Source organism: Suncus etruscus, chromosome 7 (genome assembly GCF_024139225.1).
Source record: "Suncus etruscus isolate mSunEtr1 chromosome 7, mSunEtr1.pri.cur, whole genome shotgun sequence".
Taxonomy (NCBI): domain Eukaryota; kingdom Metazoa; phylum Chordata; class Mammalia; order Eulipotyphla; family Soricidae; genus Suncus; species Suncus etruscus.
Genome location: NC_064854.1, coordinates 49896591 through 49916664, shown reverse-complemented (window position 1 = coordinate 49916664; position 20074 = coordinate 49896591). Strand labels below are relative to the sequence as shown.

General features: G+C 41.0%; 1 protein-coding gene across 1 annotated transcript in view; it reads left to right on the top strand.

The window, feature by feature from the left end:
• PLD5 (phospholipase D family member 5) overlaps window positions 1-20074 on the top strand; it is a 273586-nt gene that overhangs the window by 144631 nt on the left and 108881 nt on the right. The window contains exon 4 of the mRNA XM_049776491.1: window positions 18404-18515. Within this exon, the coding sequence (XP_049632448.1) occupies window positions 18404-18515 (112 nt within the window). The remainder of the gene's footprint in view (window positions 1-18403; window positions 18516-20074) is intronic.

The window sequence follows — 20074 nt, the reverse complement described above, 5'->3', positions numbered from 1 at the left end:
GCCATAACTTGCATCTTGAAGAAGTCAATCAACTTAATTTATTTTAATAATGGAGTCAAACTTTACAATATAATTGAATTATTATTATTATGAATCTATTGATACCACTTCTACTTCTAATTCCACTGGTAATAACTACTACTACTACTACTACTATTCAATTTGGGAGTGACACCCAGCTCAGTACATACTCCTGACTCTGTGTTCAGGGTGTCACTACTTGGTAGTGCTTGGGGGGGAATCATATATGCTCAAGGATTGAGCTAGTGTATTCATTCTCTTACACCATATATTTGTTAGTGTTTGTTTGTTTGTGAGCCATACCTGGAGGCATTCAGGAGTTACTCCTGGCTCTGCACTCAGAAGTCACTCTATGCTCAGAAGTTACTCCTGGAAGGCACAGGGGACCATATGGAATGCAAGGGATCAAATCTGGGTTGGCCACATGCAAGGCAAATGCTCTCTACTTATTGTGCTATTGCTCTGGCCCACTTACCCATATATATGTTATGATCTAATAGTTGCATATTCATATTTGATATAATAAGGGAACAATGTTCTAATTATAAGTAAAAAACTTCAAAAACTGAGCAAGTGAACTAAAAGGTGTCTGAATTAAATATCTTGTAGATAAAATTATTTCAATTATTTTTAATAATCTTTTTTTCTTCATATTGATGTGACTACAATAGTGTATAATAAGTTATACAATATCAATGAGTTAAATGTAAATGTTCTGTATGGGTTAAGAATAAAATCTGGGGCTGGTGAGGTGGCGCTAGAGGTAAGGTGTCTGCCTTGCAAGCACTAGCCAAGGAAGGACTGTGGTTCGATCACTGGCATCCCATATGGTCCCCCCAAGCCAGGGGCAATTTCTGAGTGCTTAGCCAGGAGTAACCCCTGAGCATCAAACGGGTGTGCCCCCCCAAAACAATCAAACAAACAAACAAGAATAAAACCAATTTTGACTTTTAAATATAATGAGTTGGCATAAGTCTATAATAATTATCTCATCAGTGCTAAAGCAGGGCTGAGAGGCAATTTTAAAGCATTGCAAGCACACATCAAAAAGGAAGAAGGGGCATACCTGAATAGCCTAATGATGCAGCTCATAAAATTAGAAAATGATCAACAAAAGGAACCAAAAATAGGAGACAGAAGGAAATAACAAAGCTTAGAGCAGAAATCAATGAAGTGGAAACCCAAAGAACAATCTGAAAGATAAATGAAAGCAGAAGTTGGTTCGTTGAAAAAATAAACAAAATTGATAGACCATTAGCAAAACTCACAAAGAAAGAGAGAGAAACTTGATAACCCGTATTAGAAATGAAAAGGGGTCTCCAGGTGGGTTTCTGGAAGGAGCTGATGGGGCACCCTGGGTTTTCCCCACTCCTAGGCTGGCTACAGAGGTTGGCTAAGGGGGTGGAGATTGATCTGGGGGGTGGCAGATAGCTGCTCAGCTATACTCAGGCTGTCACTGGCAATTTCATACCAGTCTACATTTTGCAAACCGCGCGGGGGGCGAACATATGCTCCTCCCAACCATTAGTACCCCAGATTTACTCTTCTTAACTTCAGTAACACACAGTTCTATTTTCTGACCAAAGACATACAGTAGATCTAACAAATCCCAGAACTACTTAGAAGGACAGAAATTGAACACATATTGAACACATATATCTTTTCAATATTTTATGGGTATTTTCTTTAACTGATGTAACTCTCTATATATTCTTCTACTATGATGTTTCTATCCACTTTTCATCTTGTCTTTTCTTTGTAAGCTGTTCAGTAAGGATTGTTGGTAGAACTGTCCCTCAGTTTGATGCCTATGATTGAACTATGTCATGGAAATTGCTGGTCTTGTTCCCATTGCCTCCAGATGCACCAATAACGCTTCATGGTATTGATCCTTGTTTGCATAGACACATTAAAATGGGAAAACACCATACATACAGATAAGTTCTTATCTAATAAATCTCAGTACAATGTACCTTACACCCTGACCATTGATATAATGACCTGGCACAGGCCTCAGAAGAATGGGCATCCTCCATTCACGCCGGAACCAGGCAAGCTATCTACGAAACATCCAAGGTCTTTTATAGCAACAGCTGGAAGCAGTCCTCTACCAGGAAAGACTCTACCAAGGGTCTGACATCGACCTCCTAAAAAGAGACTTCCGTTTACACTGAGAAGACTTGACAACAACAATGACCTGCTCTACAGGACATGGTTCTCTCTATTGCCCCATAAGTGTGAGGTGAAATGAGAGGATGCTCCGCACCATCCTGACTACAATATGGGATATGCAGACTCCAGGATCTTTAATACAGAAGCATGATACCAACAACAACAGAGACTAAGTGAGGAATGGAGGTGTATTGCCACTACAGAGGATGACTTGAATTGGACAAACTAGTGTGCCTGGAGCCTAGAGTCAGTCCTGTGCCAGGAAACTTCAGGGGTAGGGTCTCCTTGTATTTAGACCATAATTTGCCTTTCCATATCCCTTATGTTTTGGTGGGCCTATGCAAACAAATGCCACTTTAATACCGTTTTTTACTATGTTCCCTTGACTCCAATCCTTAAGAAAAACAACCCACTAAAACTTTTGAGGCTAACTTAAACTAGTAAGCATGTGCATGGAACTAGAGAAATGTACTTTGCCCTCAATGTTTAAGGAGTTACATGAGTCTAATGTCTTTAGATTATATTGTGTGCTGCTAAGAAATAGTATGTACTACAACTGGGGATTTGAGGGACAAAGTAATTGTATTGTACATGGGTTCAGTTTTGTTTTTCTTAATGTTCTTTGGCTGAAAGTTCAAGGCTGGGATATCATCGATGGGACTACCGAGAATTCTGTTTATGGGTGATTGGGCTTCCACTGTAACTTTACCCTGTCCTCTTTCTTTGCATCTTTGTTGTCATAATTAAAATAATTAAAAAAAAATGAAAAGGGGGAGATCACTACAGATAATAAAGAGATTTAAAGGGTAATCAGAGAATACTTTGAGAAACTCTATGCCACCAAATATGAGAATCTGGAAGAAATGGCTAAATTCTTGGGCTCTTACAATCTCTTATGGTTGAAAAATGAATATGTAGCATATCTAAACACATCCATCATCATTGAGGAAATAAAAACAGTAATCAAATGTTAGCCTGAAAGAAAAGCCCAGGCCCAGATGAATTCATTAATGAATTTTTTCAAACCTTTCAAGAGAAACTGCTACCAATCCTGGCCAAGCTCTTTCATGAAATTGAAAAAAACGAGTGTACTTCCAAATAGCTTTTATGAAGCCAACATTACCTTGATACTAAAACCAGACAGAGATGCTGCCAAAAAAGATAGTTACAGACCAACATCCCTGATGAACATAGATGCAAAGATCCTCAACAAAATCCTGGCAAATAGGATCCAATGCCTCATCAAGAAGATCATTCATTATGATCAAGTAGGTTTCATCCCAGGAATGCAAGGATGGTTTAACATCCGTAAATCTATCAACATAATACACAACATCAACAATAAGAAAAATAAAAATTACATGATCACATTAAGAGATGCAGAGAAAGCATTTGATAAGGTCCAACACCCATTCTTCATAAAAACTCTCAGCAAGATGGGAATTAAAGGAAAATTTCTCCATATAGTTAAGGCCACTACCACAAGTCAATGGCAAATATCATCCTCAATGAAGAAAAACTAAAAGCCTTTCCTCTAAATTCTGGTACAAGACAGGGATGTCCTCTCTGACCACTGCTATTCAACATAGCACTGGAAGTCCTTGCTATAGTGATCAGGCAAGAAAAGGATAGGAAAGGAGAAGTCAAGCTCTCACTGTTTGCAGATGACATGATACTCTACTTAGGTAACCCTAAAGACTCTACCAGAAAGCATCTAGAAACAATAGATTCATATAGCAAGGTGGCAGGCTACAAAATTAACACACAAATATCAATGGCCTTTCTATACACCAATAATAATAGGGAAGAAATGGACATTAAGAGAACAATCCCATTCACATTAGTGCCACACAAACTCAAATATCTTGGAGTCAACTTGACTAAAGACGTGAAGGGCCTATACAAAGAAAACTATAAAACACTGCTTCAAGAAATAAGAGAGAGCACTAGGAAATGGAAACCCATGCCCTGCTCATGGATTGGCAGAATTAACATCATTAAAATGGCAATACTCCCCAAAGCATTGTACAGATTTAATGTGATTCCTCTAAAGCAGGGGTCCTCAAACTTTTTAAACAGGGGGCCAGTTCACTGTCCCTCAGACCATTGAAGGGTCTGACTATAGTAAAAACAAAACTTATGAACAAATTCTTATGCACACTGCATATATCTTATTTTGCAATGTAGAAACAAAACAGATACAAAAACAATATGTGGCCCATGGGCCAAAGTTTGAGGACCACTGCTCTAAAGATACCCATGACATTCTTTAAAGAAGTGGATCAAACACTCCTGAAATTCATTTGTAATAATTAACACCCATGAATAGCTAGAGCAACTCTTGGGTAAAGGAATATGGGAGGCATCACTTTCCCCAACTTTAAACTGTATTACAAAGCAATAGTTATCAAAACAGCATAGTATTGGAATAAGGACAGATCCTCAGAGCAGTGGAATAGGCTTGAGTACTCAGAGAATGTTCCCCAGACATACAATGACCTAATTTTTTATAAAGGAGCAAGAAATCCTAAATGGAACAGGGAAAGCCTTTTCAGCAAGTGGTGTTGACACAACTGTTTAGCCACTTGCAAAAAAGCGAACTTAAACCTTCCAGCTAACATCATGTACGAAGGTAAAATCCAAATGGATTAAAAACCTTGATGTAAGACCTGAAACCATAAGGTATATAGAACAACACGTAGGTAAAACACTCCATGACATTGAGACTAAAGGCATCTTCAAGAAAGAAACGGCACTCTCCAAACAAGTGGAAGCAGAGATAAACAACTGGGAATATATTAAGCTGAGAAGCTTCTGCACAGCAAAGAAAACAGGGCCAGGATAAAAGAGCCACCCACTGAGTGAGAGAAACTATTCACTCAATACCCATCAGATAATGGGCTAATATCCAAAATATGCAAGGCATTGACAGATCTTTACAAGAGAAAAAAACATTGAACCCCATCAAAAAATGGGGAGAAAAAGACACTTTGATAAAGAAGAATTACTAATGACCAAAAGGCACACGAAAAAATGTTCCACATCACTAATTATCAGGGAGATGCAAATCAAAACAACTCTGAGGTACCATCTCACACCACAGAGATTGGCGCACATCACAAAGAATGAGAACAAGCAGTGCTGGTGGGGATGTGGAGAGAATACGAGCTCCCATATGATCCAGCTATACCACTCCTCGGAATATACCCTAGGAACAAAAAAATACAATACAAAACTAACTTCCTCACACCTATATTCATTGCTACGCTATTTACAATAGCCAGAAACAACCAAGATGCCCTTCAACAGATAAATGGCTAAAGAAACTGTGGTACATACACACAATGTAATATTATGCAGGAGAGATGAAGTCATGACATTTTCCTATACATGAATGTATATGGAATCTATTATGCTGAGTGAAATAAGTCAGAGGGAGAGATATAGACACAGAATAGTCTCACTTTTCTATGGGTTTTAAGAAAAATAGAAGACATTTTTGTAATAATCCTCAGAAGCAAAGAAAGGAGGTCTGGAAGGTCCAGCTCATGACATAAAGCTCACCACAAAGAGTGGTGAGTGCAGTTAGAAAAATAACTACACTGAGAACTATCTTAACAATATGAATGAATGAGGGAAGTGGAAAGCCTGTCTAGAATACAGGCGGATGTGGGGTGGAGGAGGGAGAATTGGAACATTGGTGGTCGGAATGTTGCACTAGTGAAGGGGTGTGTTCTTTACATGACTGAAACCCATCCACAATCATGTATGTAATCAAGGTATTTAAATAAAAATATTAAAGAATTTTGTACATGGGATATGTATGAAAATAAAACTAAAGAGAGAGTAGAGGAGGTAGGATACTTCATACATATCCACCAGCAGTGGATAAGAGTTCCTTTCTCTCCACATCCCCTCCAGCACTGCTTGTTCTCATTCTTTGTGATGTGCGCCAATGTCCAAACATTTTAAGAAATCTTTCCATGTTATAAAAATCTCTGCTAGACAGCCCTGGGGGTGAGGGAAGAGGATATGGGAGATAGGACAAAAACGGAGGTGTAGGGAGGACAATTTGGTGATGGGAATCCCCCCTGATTTTATGTAAATATTTACCTAAAATAATTTTGTCAACAATATGTAAGCCACTATGATCAAAATAAAAATTATATTAAAAAAATCTCTGCTAGAACTTATTTTTTTTGGGTGGGGTCACACCCAGCAGCACTCAGGGTTTACTCCTGGCTCTATGCTCAGAAATCGCCTCTGGCAAGCACAGGGGACCATATGGGATGCCGGGATTCGAACCACCATCCTACTGCGTGAAAGGCAAATGCCTTACCTCCATGCTATCTCTCCGGCCCCGCTAGAAGTTATTTTAAGTTGGATGCATAAGACACATGTGATGGCTGCTTCTGGTGTTAGGATACACACTATTTTCTTTTATTAAATATTTAAGCTATTTCTTTAAAAATTAATTTGGCTCCAAATGAAAATTTTCTAATGCATATTTTTAATTTATTTTTCTTTCATAATCAATTCTTACAGGGGAATTAGAGACCCAAATATTAATTACTTTCCTAAGATTGGAATCATTAAGGAACATGGAGAGCACCTTCATAATTATTAGAGGTCTAAAAATAGATAGGATCTATCAGAAGTGAAAAGTTCAAAGAATTCTTTCTCCATTTGTGTGTGGGACTTTGAGTAGACATTACTCAGAGCATGTTACTTTGAGAGGACTGGAGTATTGACTGTATTTTTGCCTGACTTACCCTCTTCGTTTGGAGCAGAGGAAAGCTGAAAGGGTGTACAATGACCTTCTTCCAGATACTATTAGATGCTGCTGCCAATATTGTGCTATCTTCCATTTTTAGTAAGAATAAACACTGGACCAATCTCGAAGTTTCTTTCTAGACATCAAAGTAATACAACTTTGTTGAGTTGTCTATTACAAATGTACTACTTTTGATATGAATTCTTTCTACTTCTTAGACCATTATTGACATATTGAGTTTACTCATCTCATCTTCAGCTACCCATACATTTAATAATAATCCATAGAATCTTTGGTGGAAAACACACAAGAGTAACTGAGTAATTGAATAACTGAGTGATTGAGTTAAAGTCAATCATTGAGAAAGAATACAAGAGGTAAAATGAGAAAAAATACAGTAGTATGATACCAGGGATATAAAAATATAGGTAGACTACAAGGATGCTTATTTATAGTAACCATCATGGTGCAAATCCTTGATGTTAATTACTAGGAATATTTAAATGCTTAGTAGGATAAAAACCTGTATTAATAAATGGACTAACAACCTGCATAACTAAATTGAAGCTACAATTTTCTGGTATCAAGTAGTTAATTTGCTTTTATTTATATACTTTTATGCAAGAAATTTATGGTTTAGGGGTACTATGTTATCACAGCACAAAGTTATTCCTCATATACTGTCCATACTCCATTCCTTTAGTAATAACAATTATGCTACCAGCATCTAAAGGAGTATTATCACTGGTTATATTCCAATTCTTTCTTCTTTATATTCAACCTATTACTAAAGTGATCCATTATATGTTTTTTCCTTCTTACTTTATATTACTTAATATGTTACCTTTTAATTCCATTCACATTGTAAAAAATAAAAACTTTCATCTTGTCATGTAACTAAGTAGTATTCAATTTGAGGGGCTGGAGAGATAGCACGGAGGTAGGGTGTTTGCCTTACATGCAGAAGAACGGTGGTTCTAATCCTGGCATCCCATATGGTCCTCCGAGCCTGTCAGGAGTGATTTCTGAGCATAGAGCCAGGAGTAACTGCTGAGTGTTGCCAGGTGTGACCAAAAACCAAAATAAATAAATAAATAAATAAGTATTCAATTTGAGTATATATTCCACAACTTCTTTATTTACTCATTTGTCTTTGATTTCCAGTTGGTAATTATTGTAAATTCATCGATACTAACGTAGGTGTGATTGTTGCTCTATTTGAGGCTAAGTTGTTCACTGTAGTCCAACATACCTTTAGAACTTTCACCAAACTAACATTGTTCATTTGTGACTGTGCATGATTAATCATTATTCAAGCTTGCTCAATCAAGTTGTATGAGTACATTGGGACTCTCGTAATTTCACTATATGATGATAGTGCAAGCAAATTCACTGTAACTTGATGCCACAGCTCTTTGTACACATCCGCCATTTCACACTATTGTGAGTTTCTACTAAAGTTTGACAATAAAATGCTACAAAATACTGGCATATGCAACTTTTTTGTATGGGTAAGTCTCAGTGCAATAGCTGCTGTTGAGTACGTACTTGAGATATTGTCTCAGTCACTGTCCAGGGCCACTGTACTTTGATACCAGACAGAGGCAGGTACCAGCAGCTATGAACTCTGGATCCTAGTCCAGGCCCACTAGACTCAAATGCTCATGGCTGTAGATTTCTGGTAGTTTTCCAGGTCCACACAAATTCAGAGACACAATCACTGCCATAAATATTTATCAAGCATAACCACGTCTCCGTATTGCCACCAACTGAGCTCCAACCGAGAACAGACAGAATGAAGAAATGGAGATTTACCTGCATTGATAAAGAGCAAAGCTCAGAGAAGAACCTCAAGCACATCAAAACTTTCTAAATTCTCTCATGAATATTCCCAAAAAGTATCTATTAATTCTTTACTGAATTGTGAAAACAAATGAGAAAGAATAATAATGAAGCAGAGAATTTAATAATATTTTTTATAATTTCTTTATTTAAGCACCATGGTTACAAACTTGTTAGTAATTGGGTTTTAGCTAAAACTTTGATAATATTCTATAAAAATTTTTCTATGAAAAATCCACAGAAACAATCGAATTAAAATTATCAAGCAAATGAATACAGTAAGCAAAATGAGAAAAAATTCAGTAGTAGAGACAGAAATATATAAATATAGAACAGAAGTTAAGACAAATGCTTGTATGCATTTGATCTCTGGTTGATTTAGGTACCAATGGCTCCCTGTTCATCATGATTTAGAGAAATCCCTGAGCATTTCTGGTATGGCATGAAAGGTCCTGGCATTGTAATGTCCATGCCACACTGCAACTTACTCAGGCCTTGTTTTGAACTGTCATAATTGGCTAACTTAAATTCACCTAGAGTGGCCCCTGGTAGCAAAATTGGGGTGGTCCAAAACATAAAAACAAATATACCAATAAAGCAAAGTATATAGTAATTGGACTAAGATGTTTTTTTAATTCTTTTATTTTTATATCTTTATTAAGCACCTTGATTACAAACATGATTGTAGTTGGGTTTCAGTCATAAAAAGAAAACCCACCTTCACCAGTGCAACATTCCCACCACCAATGCCCCAAATCTCCCTCCTCAGCACCCCACCCCTGCCTATATTTGAGACAGGCTTTCTACTTCCCTCATTCATTCACATTGTTATGATAATTATCAGTATAGTTATTTTTCTAACTGCACTCACCACTCTGTGGTGGCTTCATATTGTGGGCTGGATCTTCCAGCCCTCATCTCTATTGTCTCTGAAAATTATTACAAAAATGTCTTTTGTTTTTCTTAAAACCCATAGATGACTGATACTATTTTGTGTCTATCTCTCTCCCTCTGGCTTATTTCGCTCAGCATAATAGATTCCATGTACATCTATGTATAGGAAAAAGGTAACTAAATATGGGTAGAGGGATAACTCCAAGAGCTAGAGCATGGGAGTTCTGGGTTTGATCCCTGGTATCACATGGTGAGCTGTTTGGATTAGCCCCTGAGCAATGGCCACTGTTGTAACACAGATTACTGCCCTGAAATGAAAATAGGATAAACACCTCAAAACACATATATGAAAACATAGTTTTTTAAGGAAATTGTATCATAAGTAACTAACCCACTAAAAGCTTTGTTTAATAAATATAAATATCTACATATTTTAGTTTTATTTTCATTAATGTTTGAAAAATAATTATTTTTGTTATAAATCTCACATATACAACACAGTGGGAATAAGGCTCAGTTGGTAGAATTATAGATAATTTAAATTTTTTCTTTTTTTTTTTTTTTTTTTTTTTTTTTTTTTTTTTTTATAATTTTTTATTATGAATTATGAGAACAAAAGATGCAAAGAAAGAGGATAAGGTAAAGTTACAGTGGAAGGACAATCACCCATAACATAATTATCAGAAGAAGTCCCCTTGCTGATATCTTAACTTTGAATTTTCACCAAAGAAAGTTAAGATAAATAAAACAGAATCCATGTGCAATTACTTTTTCCCTCAAGTCCCCAGATTGTAGCACATTATAATATTTCTTAACAGCACACAAGGCAATCTAAAGCCATCAAACTTACGTAACTCCTTAAACATTAGAGGCATAGTATTTTTTACATTTCCATGTACATGCATATTAGCTTAAGTTAACCTCAAATTTTAAGTGGGTGTGTTTTAAGGATTAGAGTCAAAGGAGCACAGTAAAAACGGTGTTAGAGTGGCAATTGTTGTTTGCATAGGCCCTCCAAAATATGAGAGGCATGGAAAGGAATAGCCTTGGCCTAAATACAAAGAGATCCTACCCCTGAAGTTTCCTGGCATAAGACCAGCTCTAGGCCTCAGGAAAGTTATCGTTCGCTCCAAGACATTGTCCGTAGCGCCAACACACTTATCACACAGTCTCTGTTGTTGGTCTCATGTTTCTGTATTAAAGATTCTGGAATCTGCATGTCCTACATTGAAGTCATGATGTGGGAGTGCCTTTTCGTTTCACCTCACCATGAAAGGGGAATGCAGGAAGCCCTGTCCTGTAAGCAGGTTGTTGTTGTTAAGTCTTCTCAGTGTTAAGGGAAGTCTCTTTTGAGCAGGACGATGTCTGAGCAGTGGTAGGGTCTTCCGTGGTAGAGGATTGCTTCCAGGTGATGTTATAGACAAACCTCACCATAAAGGGGCAATACAGCAAGCCCTGTCCAGTAAAACAGGTCATTGTTCTTGTTGTCTTCTCAGTGTTAAGGGATGTCTCTTTTGAGTAGATCGATGTCAGAGCAGCTGTAGGGTCGTCCCTGGTACAGGAATGCCTCCAGGTGATGTTATATACAACCTTGGATGTTTTGTAAATGTCTTCTGTAGATCAAGGGGTAAATGGAGAATGCCCATTCTTCTGAGGCCTGTGCCAGGTCTTTATGTCAATGTTCAGGTGTAAGGTCTCATTGCACTACAAGATTTGTGAGTTCCCATTTCTATTAGATAAGAACTTATTGGTATGTATAGTATTTTCCTATGTTAGTGTGCCTACGCAAAAAAGATATAAAGCCACGTGGTGCTATCAGATATATGGGGGAATAAGAACATTTCCAACAAGACCCATGACTTGGTTCAAACATAAGTATTAAACTGAGGGATTCTTTCACACCAAATTCCATATTGAGCAGTTCATAAAGAGAAGATAAAAAACATGGGGGGGGGATCATCACTGTATAAGAAAGTATTTAGCAAAAGTTATAGCCGTCAAAGAAAACACCCATAAAATGTTGAAAAGATATGTGTCCTTTTTATGCCTTTTAAAATAGTTGGGGTGGGTGTTAACTCTAGGGCACCACTTTGGTCTGTGAATTAGGACTCAACAGTACTTAAGTTAGAAGGGTAAAAAAGGAGTAATGATGATAGGAGTTAAAGAAGTTAAAGAGAAATATGAACTTATGAAGGGGTATGCAAAAGGGCAGAGTACAAAATGGACATTCTGCATACATAAAAACATAATTCAATGATAGTGAGTACTATTAATGTTTCTTGTGAGAGTACTATTAATGTTTCTTGTAAGCGCGGGGGCGATAGCCCCCGCGCGATTTTGAAAATATAGACTGGACAGAGATTACCAGTGCCAGCCAAGCCTCCTCCTGCTAGACTCCCGGCTCCCAGGAAGGAGAGATCCTTCAAGAAGCTGGGAGAACAGAAGTTCAGAGCCCCACCCAGACCCTCCCTAAGGAGCCGCATGGATAGTGGGGGAAGGCCTAGGGTACCTTCAAACTCCACCAAGGGACCCAACTCACCGGCTTGCCCAGGGGTATGGCCCGGGGAAGCCCTGGAGATCTGGAGCAAAGGCGGCAGAGGGGTGCTGGGGTTACCCAAATCCCCGCTCCCCCCCCTAGGCCTGGCCAAGCAGGCCTCCGGCATGGCGTGGGCCTGCCAAGCCTCCTCCTGCTAGACTCCCGGCTCCCAGGAAGGAGAGATCCTTCAAGAAGCTGGGAGAACAGAAGTTCAGAGCCCCACCCAGACCCCTCCCTAAGGAGCCGCATGGATAGTGGGGGAAGGCCTAGGGTACCTTCCAACTCCACCAAGGGACCCAACTCACCGGCTTGCCCAGGGGTATGGCCCGGGGAAGCCCTGGAGATCTGGAGCAAGGCGGGCAGAGGGGTGCTGGGGTTACCCAAATCCGCTCCCCCCCCTAGGCCTGGCCAAGCAGGCCTCCGGCATGGCGTGGGGCCTGCCAAGCCTCCTCCTGCTAGACTCCCGGCTCCCAGGAAGGAGAGATCCTTCAAGAAGCTGGGAGAACAGAAGTTCAGAGCCCCACCCAGACCCTCCCTAAGGAGCCGCATGGATAGTGGGGGAAGGCCTAGGGTACCTTCAAACTCCACCAAGGGACCCAACTCACCGGCTTGCCCAGGGGTATGGCCCGGGGAAGCCCTGGAGATCTGGAGCAAGGCGGCAGAGGGGTGCTGGGGTTACCAAATCCCGCTCCCCCCCCTAGGCCTGGCCAAGCAGGCCTCCGGCATGGCGTGGGCCTGCAAAGCCTCCTCCTGCTAGACTCCCGGCTCCAGGAAGGAGAGATCCTTCAAGAAGCTGGGAGAACAGAAGTTCAGAGCCCCACCCAGACCCTCCCTAAGGAGCCGCATGGATAGTGGGGGAAGGCCTAGGGTACCTTCAAACTCCACAAGGGACCCAACTCACCGGCTTGCCCAGGGGTATGGCCCGGGGAAGCCCTGGAGATCTGGAGCAAGGCGGGCAGAGGGGTGCTGGGGTTACCCAAATCCCGCACCCCCCCCCAAGGCCTTGCCAAGCAGGCCTCCGGCATGGCGTGGGCCTGCCAAGCCTCCTCCTGCTAGACTCCCGGCTCCCAGGAAGGAGAGATCCTTCAAGAAGCTGGAGAACAGAAGTTCAGAGGCCCCACCCAGACCCTCCCTAAGGAGCCGCATGGATAGTGGGGGAAGGCCTAGGGTACCTTCAAACTCCACCAAGGGACCCTACTCACCGGCTTGCCCAGGGGTGTGGGCCCGGGGAAGCCCTGGAGATCTGGAGCAAGGCGGCAGAGGGGTGCTGGGGTTACCCCAAATCCCCGCAACCCCCCCCTAGGCCTGGCCAAGCAGGCCTCCGGCATGGCGTGGGGCCTGCCAAGCCTCCTCCTGCTAGACTCCCGGGCTCCCAGGAAGGAGAGATCCTTCAAGAAGCTGGGAGAACAGAAGTTCAGAGCCCCACCCAGACCCTCCCTAAGGAGCCGCATGGATAGTGGGGGGAAGGCCTAGGGTACCTTCAAAACTCCACCAAGGGACCCAACTCACCGGCTTGCCCAGGGGTATGGCCCGGGGAAGCCCTGGAGATCTGGAGCAAGGCGGCAGAGGGGTGCTGGGGTTATCCAAATCCCGCTCCCCCCCCTAGGCCTGGCCCAAGCAGGCCTCCGGCATGGCGTGGGCCTGCCAAGCCTCCTCCTGCTAGACTCCCGGCTCCCAGGAAGGAGAGATCCTTCAAGAAGCTGGGAGAACAGAAGTTCAGAGCCCCACCCAGACCCTCCCTAAGGAGCCGCATGGATAGTGGGGGAAGGCCTAGGGTACCTTCAAACTCCACCAAGGGACCCAACTCACCGGCTTGCCCAGGGGTATGGCCCGGGGAAGCCCTGGAGATCTGGAGCAAGGCGGCAGAGGGGTGCTGGGGTTACCCAAATCCCGCTCCCCCCCCTAGGCCTGGCCAAGCAGGCCTCCGGCATGGCGTGGGCCTGCCAAGCCTCCTCCTGCTAGACTCCCGGCTCCCAGGAAGGAGAGATCCTTCAAGAAGCTGGGAGAACAGAAGTTCAGAGCCCCACCCAGACCCTCCCTAAGGAGCGCATGGATAGTGGGGGAAGGCCTAGGGTAACCTTCAAACTCCACCAAGGGACCCAACTCACCGGCTTGCCAGGGGTATGGCCCGGGGAAGCCCTGGAGATCTGGAGCAAGGCGGCAGAGGGGTGCTGGGGTTACCCAAATCCCGCTCCCCCCCCCTAGGCCTGGCCAAGCAGGCCTCCGGCATGGCGTGGGCCTGCCAAGCCTCCTCCTGCTAGACTCCCGGCTCCCAGGAAGGAGAGATCCTTCAAGAAGCTGGGAGAACAGAAGTTCAGAGCCCCACCCAGACCCTCCCTAAGGAGCCGCATGGATAGTGGGGGAAGGCCTAGGGTACCTTCAAACTCCCACCAAGGGACCCAACTCACCGGCTTGCCCCAGGGGTATGGCCCGGGGAAGCCCTGGAGATCTGGAGCAAGGCGGCAGAGGGGTGCTGGGGTTACCCAAATCCCGCTCCCCCCCCTAGGCCTGGCCAAGCAGGCCTCCGGCATGGCGTGGGCCTGCCAAGCCTCCTCCCTGCTAGACTCCCGGCTCCCAGAAGGAGAGATCCTTCAAGAAGTGGGAGAAACAGAAGTTCAGAGCCCCACCCAGGACCCTCCCTAAGGAGCCGCATGGATAGTGGGGGAAGGGGCCTAGGGTACCTTCAAACTCCACCAAGGGACCCAAACTCACCGGCTTGCCCAGGGGTGTGGCCCGGGGAAGCCCTGGAGATCTGGAAGCAATGCGCGGCAGAGGGGTGCTGGGGTTACCCAAATCCCGCACCCCCCCCTAGGCCCTGGCCCAAGGAGGCCTCCGGCATGGAAGTGGGCCTGCCAAGCCTCCTCCTGCTAGACTCCCGGCTCCCTGGAAGGAGAGCTCCTTCAAGAAGCTGGAGAACAGAAGTTCAGAGCCCACCCAGACCCCTCCCCTAAGGAGCCGCCAGGATAGTGGGGAAGGCCTCCCTTAGGTACCTTCAAACTCCACCAAGGGACCCAACTCACCGGCTTGCCCAGGGGTATGGCCCGGGGAAGCCCTGGAGATCTGGAGCAAGGCGGCAGAGGGGTGCTGGGGTTACCCAAATCCCGCTCCCCCCCCTAGGCCTGGCCAAGCAGGCCTCCGGCATGGCGTGGGCCTGCCAAGCCTCCTCCTGCTAGACTCCTTAAATTTTTTCTTAAGTTTCATTTGTACTGAACAGATACTAAAAAATAAGAACAAAAATTTATTTGTTTTAAAATCTGACCCAATTATGATTTCTCACAAAATACACAAGGTATGAAAACCTTTCACTGTATAAAAGAAAAATATCTGAAAAAAAAAACAAGCCTACTTAGTTACTAAGTGATGACTACAAGACTGGATTCTAGAAATCTTGGCCATACAGACATCTTTGACTTTAAAAAATGTGTGATGTCTCAGATGGGAATTGAAAAAAAATGTTACTTGGATTTTGCGAAAGGATTCTAAAAGACAAAAATAAAAGTTTTATTTGGTAAATAACGTTTTGCAAACAAAGGATAGTGGGCCATTAATTCTTATCCTTGGTCCCAGTATGTATAGGCCTTTTTCTTTAATGTAGGCTCTATCCCACCAATCACAGGCCTGTCTATTGTATCTTTAAGTCCTGGCCATGTAACTTAGGCTTAGGAAAACAGGCTGAGATACTATTTAATAATTGCCTTACAATAGGGTGGGTCAATTAAAATTAAAGAGCTATTTAAATTGGGAATATAATTTTAGATATTATGTTGCAGGCATTGCTTCACTCAACATTAATATAGATACTACATTAAGTTTTACTATTAAAAGTCCAATCCTAGTTTTCACCAAATAATCGTTCCCTTTGTCCCTGATTTATTCAATCTTCTTCATGGTTTCTTAATTTTCTAAAACTGAACTGCAGCAATCAGTGCTACTTTACTAAACCTTGCCTTCCACATAATCATTTTATTTTCTGTAATTATTAATAATAACCTACCTTAACATAAGAGTTTGCTGCCTAGTAGTAATTAAACATAAGTTTCATTGCTTTTTTGACCTCTGAAGATATCTGAATTCATTAATAAGGATTAAAAATACAAAAATCATATCATCTGCAAAGAGCTTGACATCTTCTTTTTCTATCTGGATGCCCTTGATATATTTTTCTTGCCTGTTTAGTATGTCAGTTAATTCTAGTACTATACTGAATAGAAGTGATGAGAGGAGGAAAAGTTGTCTGTGCCAGATCTTAGAAGAAAGCCTTTTAGCTTTTCCATATTGAGTAATAATGTGTACTTTTTCTGATTTTCTTCTGTATTAGACACCTTTTGTTGACAAAATGGTTGCTTTGAGCACATGAGCCCACCATTTCCTTAAAACTGTTTTCATCTTACTATTGTATTTCTCTTGGTATTGACCTTCAAGTGACATTAGAATATATACCATTGTGTGGTTGTGAGTGAGAGAAATAGAATGCCTATCTCAAATACAGGCAGAGGGTGTGTGAGGAGGAGATGGGGGGCATTAGTGGTGGAAAGATTGCACTGGGGAAGGTGAGTGTTCTTTTTATTGACTAAAACCCAACTACAAACATGTTTATAATCATGATGCTTAAATAAAGATATTATTTTAAAAAAGCTTAATCACTCCTTAACTCTCTCACCCGCCCCAAACATCACTAACCCACATTACTCTTTTTAACTTCAGTATTGCACAATCCTAATCACAGACCAAAGCCGTGCATTATGTGTAACAACCCCAAACTGTTTCAAAAGACATAAAATGGACACATCTTTAGAATATTTTGTGTTTTTCCCTGACAACTATAAGTCTTACTAAATATTCTCTTATACAGTGATGATTCTATCCACTTTTTATCTTCTCTTTATGAGCTGTTCAACAAGGAATTTTGGTGAAAGAGTCCCCCAGTTTAATGCTTATGATTGAACCATGTCATGGGGATTATTGGACTTGTTCTTATGTCTCCCATATGCACCAATAACGCCACGTGTCATTGTTCCTTTTTTGCGAAGGCACATTAAAATGAGAAAATACTATACATACAAATAAAATCCTATCTAATAGAGATTGGAATACACAAATCTTGTAGTGCAAAGGGACCTTACACCCTGAACATTGACATAATGACCTGGCACAGGCCTCAGAAGAAAGGGCATTGTCCATTCACCCCTGAACCAGGGAAGCCATTCACGAAACATCCAGATTTGTCTATAACATCACCTGGAAGCAATCCTCTACCACGAAGACCCTACCCCTGCTCAGCATCGACCTGCTCAAAAGAGACTTCCCTTAACACTGAGAAGACTTAACAACAATGACCTGCTTACAGGACAGGGCTTCCTGCTTTGCCCTTTAATGGTGAGGTGAAACGAGAGGATGCTCCACATCCTGACTTCAATGTAGGATATGCAGATTCCAGGTTCTTTAATACAGAAACATGATACCAACAACAGAGACTGTGTGAAAAGTGTGTTGGCACTACGGACAATGTCTTGGATTGGACGATCTAACTTGCCTGGAGCCTAGAGTTGGTCTTATGGCAGGAAACTTCAGGGGTAGGGTCTCTTTGTATTTAGGCCAAGGTTATTCCTTTCCATGCCTGTCATATTTTGGTGGGCCTATGCAAACAACAATTGCCACTCTAACACCGTTTTTACTGTGCTCCTTTGACTCTAATCCTTAAAAAAAAACACTTAAAATTTGAGGTTAACTTAAGCTAATATGCATGTACATGAAAATGTAAAAAATACTATGCCTCTAATGTTTAAGGAGTTACGTAAGTTTTATGGCTTTAGATTGCCTTGTGTGCTGTTAAGAAATATTATAATGTGTTACAATCTGGGGACTTGAGGGACAAAGTAATTGTACATGGATTCTCTTTTATTTACCTTAATGTTCTTTGGTTGATAGTTCAAAGTTAAGATATCAGCAAGGGGACTTCTTCTGAGAATTATGTTATGGGTGATTGTCCTTCCACTGTAACTTTACCTTGTCCTCTTTCTTTGCATCTTTGTTCTCATAATTAAAAATAAAAAAATTTAAAAAATTGTGATTACAAAATGATTACTTTGATTTTTTAATACAGCATTTACAACTGTTTAAAATGTTAGCTTTTAATGTTCTGACTTTCTTTACTATTTTCCTAGGGTCAGCGTCTTTTTGAAAAGTTGCTTCAACTGACCTCGAAAAACATTGAAATCAAGCTAGTGAGTGACGTAACAGCTGATTCAAAGGTATTAGAAGCCTTAAAATTAAAGGGTAAGACCAAGGTTGATATGCTACTCTACCACTGAGTTTTCAGTTAAGATACCTTAATTTCACTTAAAATATTTCATTATAAGCATGTCACAGTAACCTTATTTCTACTTTGAAAATTAGTATGAAAGTTTTAGAGAACTAATTATTTAATCCTACTTGGATTTGAAATAGTGTTGTTGCGTATTGTCTAGTTATTAAGAATAATTAGAAAGATGTTTTATTTCTTTAGTTTAATGGCTTTATTTTATTTAAAAAATCCACTTCTCATTAGAACAAACATTTGAATTCTGTATTTCCATTTTCATGGAGAACAAAATATATTTAAAGCAGCCATTTATTTAAAGAACCACCCTATTGCGGTTAAAGGGTATCTTTAAGAAAAAGAAAATAGAAAGGGCATTCCTGCAAGTGCATGAAATTGGAGGTTAAAAGGGAAACACCAACACTGCTCCTTTTTATGCTTACAGACTTTCCTATTCTTTTCTATTTCCCATTTCAAATGAGTGGGAATACTATGTCTGTGGTTCTGACCATATTTAGCCTCATTTCTGGGCTATGATAACACTATTAACAGTTTGGGTGCTGGTAAATATGATTTGATATTTTAAAGTTTTATAGTGCTCACACAACAGACAAGAATTTGCTCTGTTGTGTAGGTCTAACCTGCACTTTCTCCCTCTGTTTATATAAATGGAAGATAGCTTGCAGGGGAATATATAACTGGATGGAATTTTCACCACATCATAAATTTTACTTTGATGCTGCTTTGCCAGATTTTTTAAAACACTATGGACCTATTTCACTTTTTCTTGTCAATTCTAATACTCCCAGGAACCAACCCATTCTATTAATTATCTACCTATCTAATACCTATCTAATAACTGATTATAAATATCAGTTTGTGCTGTTTTTGTATCATTGTACATGTTGTACCCTTTGATTTGCTTCACACATTATTAAGTAAAAATACCTTCTACAAATTGAAGCAGACTTTGAAACAAATGAATTATCTAAAGTGGCCTTTTTACTGCAGAAGAAAAGTTACAAAATGATAAAGTCTACTTGAAGGCATAAATTTACAGAAGAGAGAAGCTTGGCCAGCCTATGTGCTTACAACAAACCAGAATTTTCTATCCATGTATAAAAAGAGGAAATTAATGAGATATTATGGAGAATGAAAGCTTCACAAATGATAATAGTATGACAGTTTAAAAAACTAAGAAATGCTTAATTCAGCAAACTGTCAGATACATGTAATTAGAAATATATAATTATTATTCTGGTTTAAAATATATAATTGGATTTCCACTATTGGACAGTGTTAGGAATGTAAACTATTTTATTTGCTTGGGACATATTTTGCAGTACTGGGTGTGGGCTTCTTTCTGCTCAGTGTTGTGGCTTGCTGCAGCAGTGCTGAAGGAACTATATGGTATAATCAAGCTAAGAAAAGGATTACTGGGGCCAGCGAGGTGGCGCTAGAGGTAAGGTGTCTGCCTTGCAAGCACTAGCCAAGGAAGGGCCGCGGTTCGATTCTTCTGCATCCCATATGGTCTCCC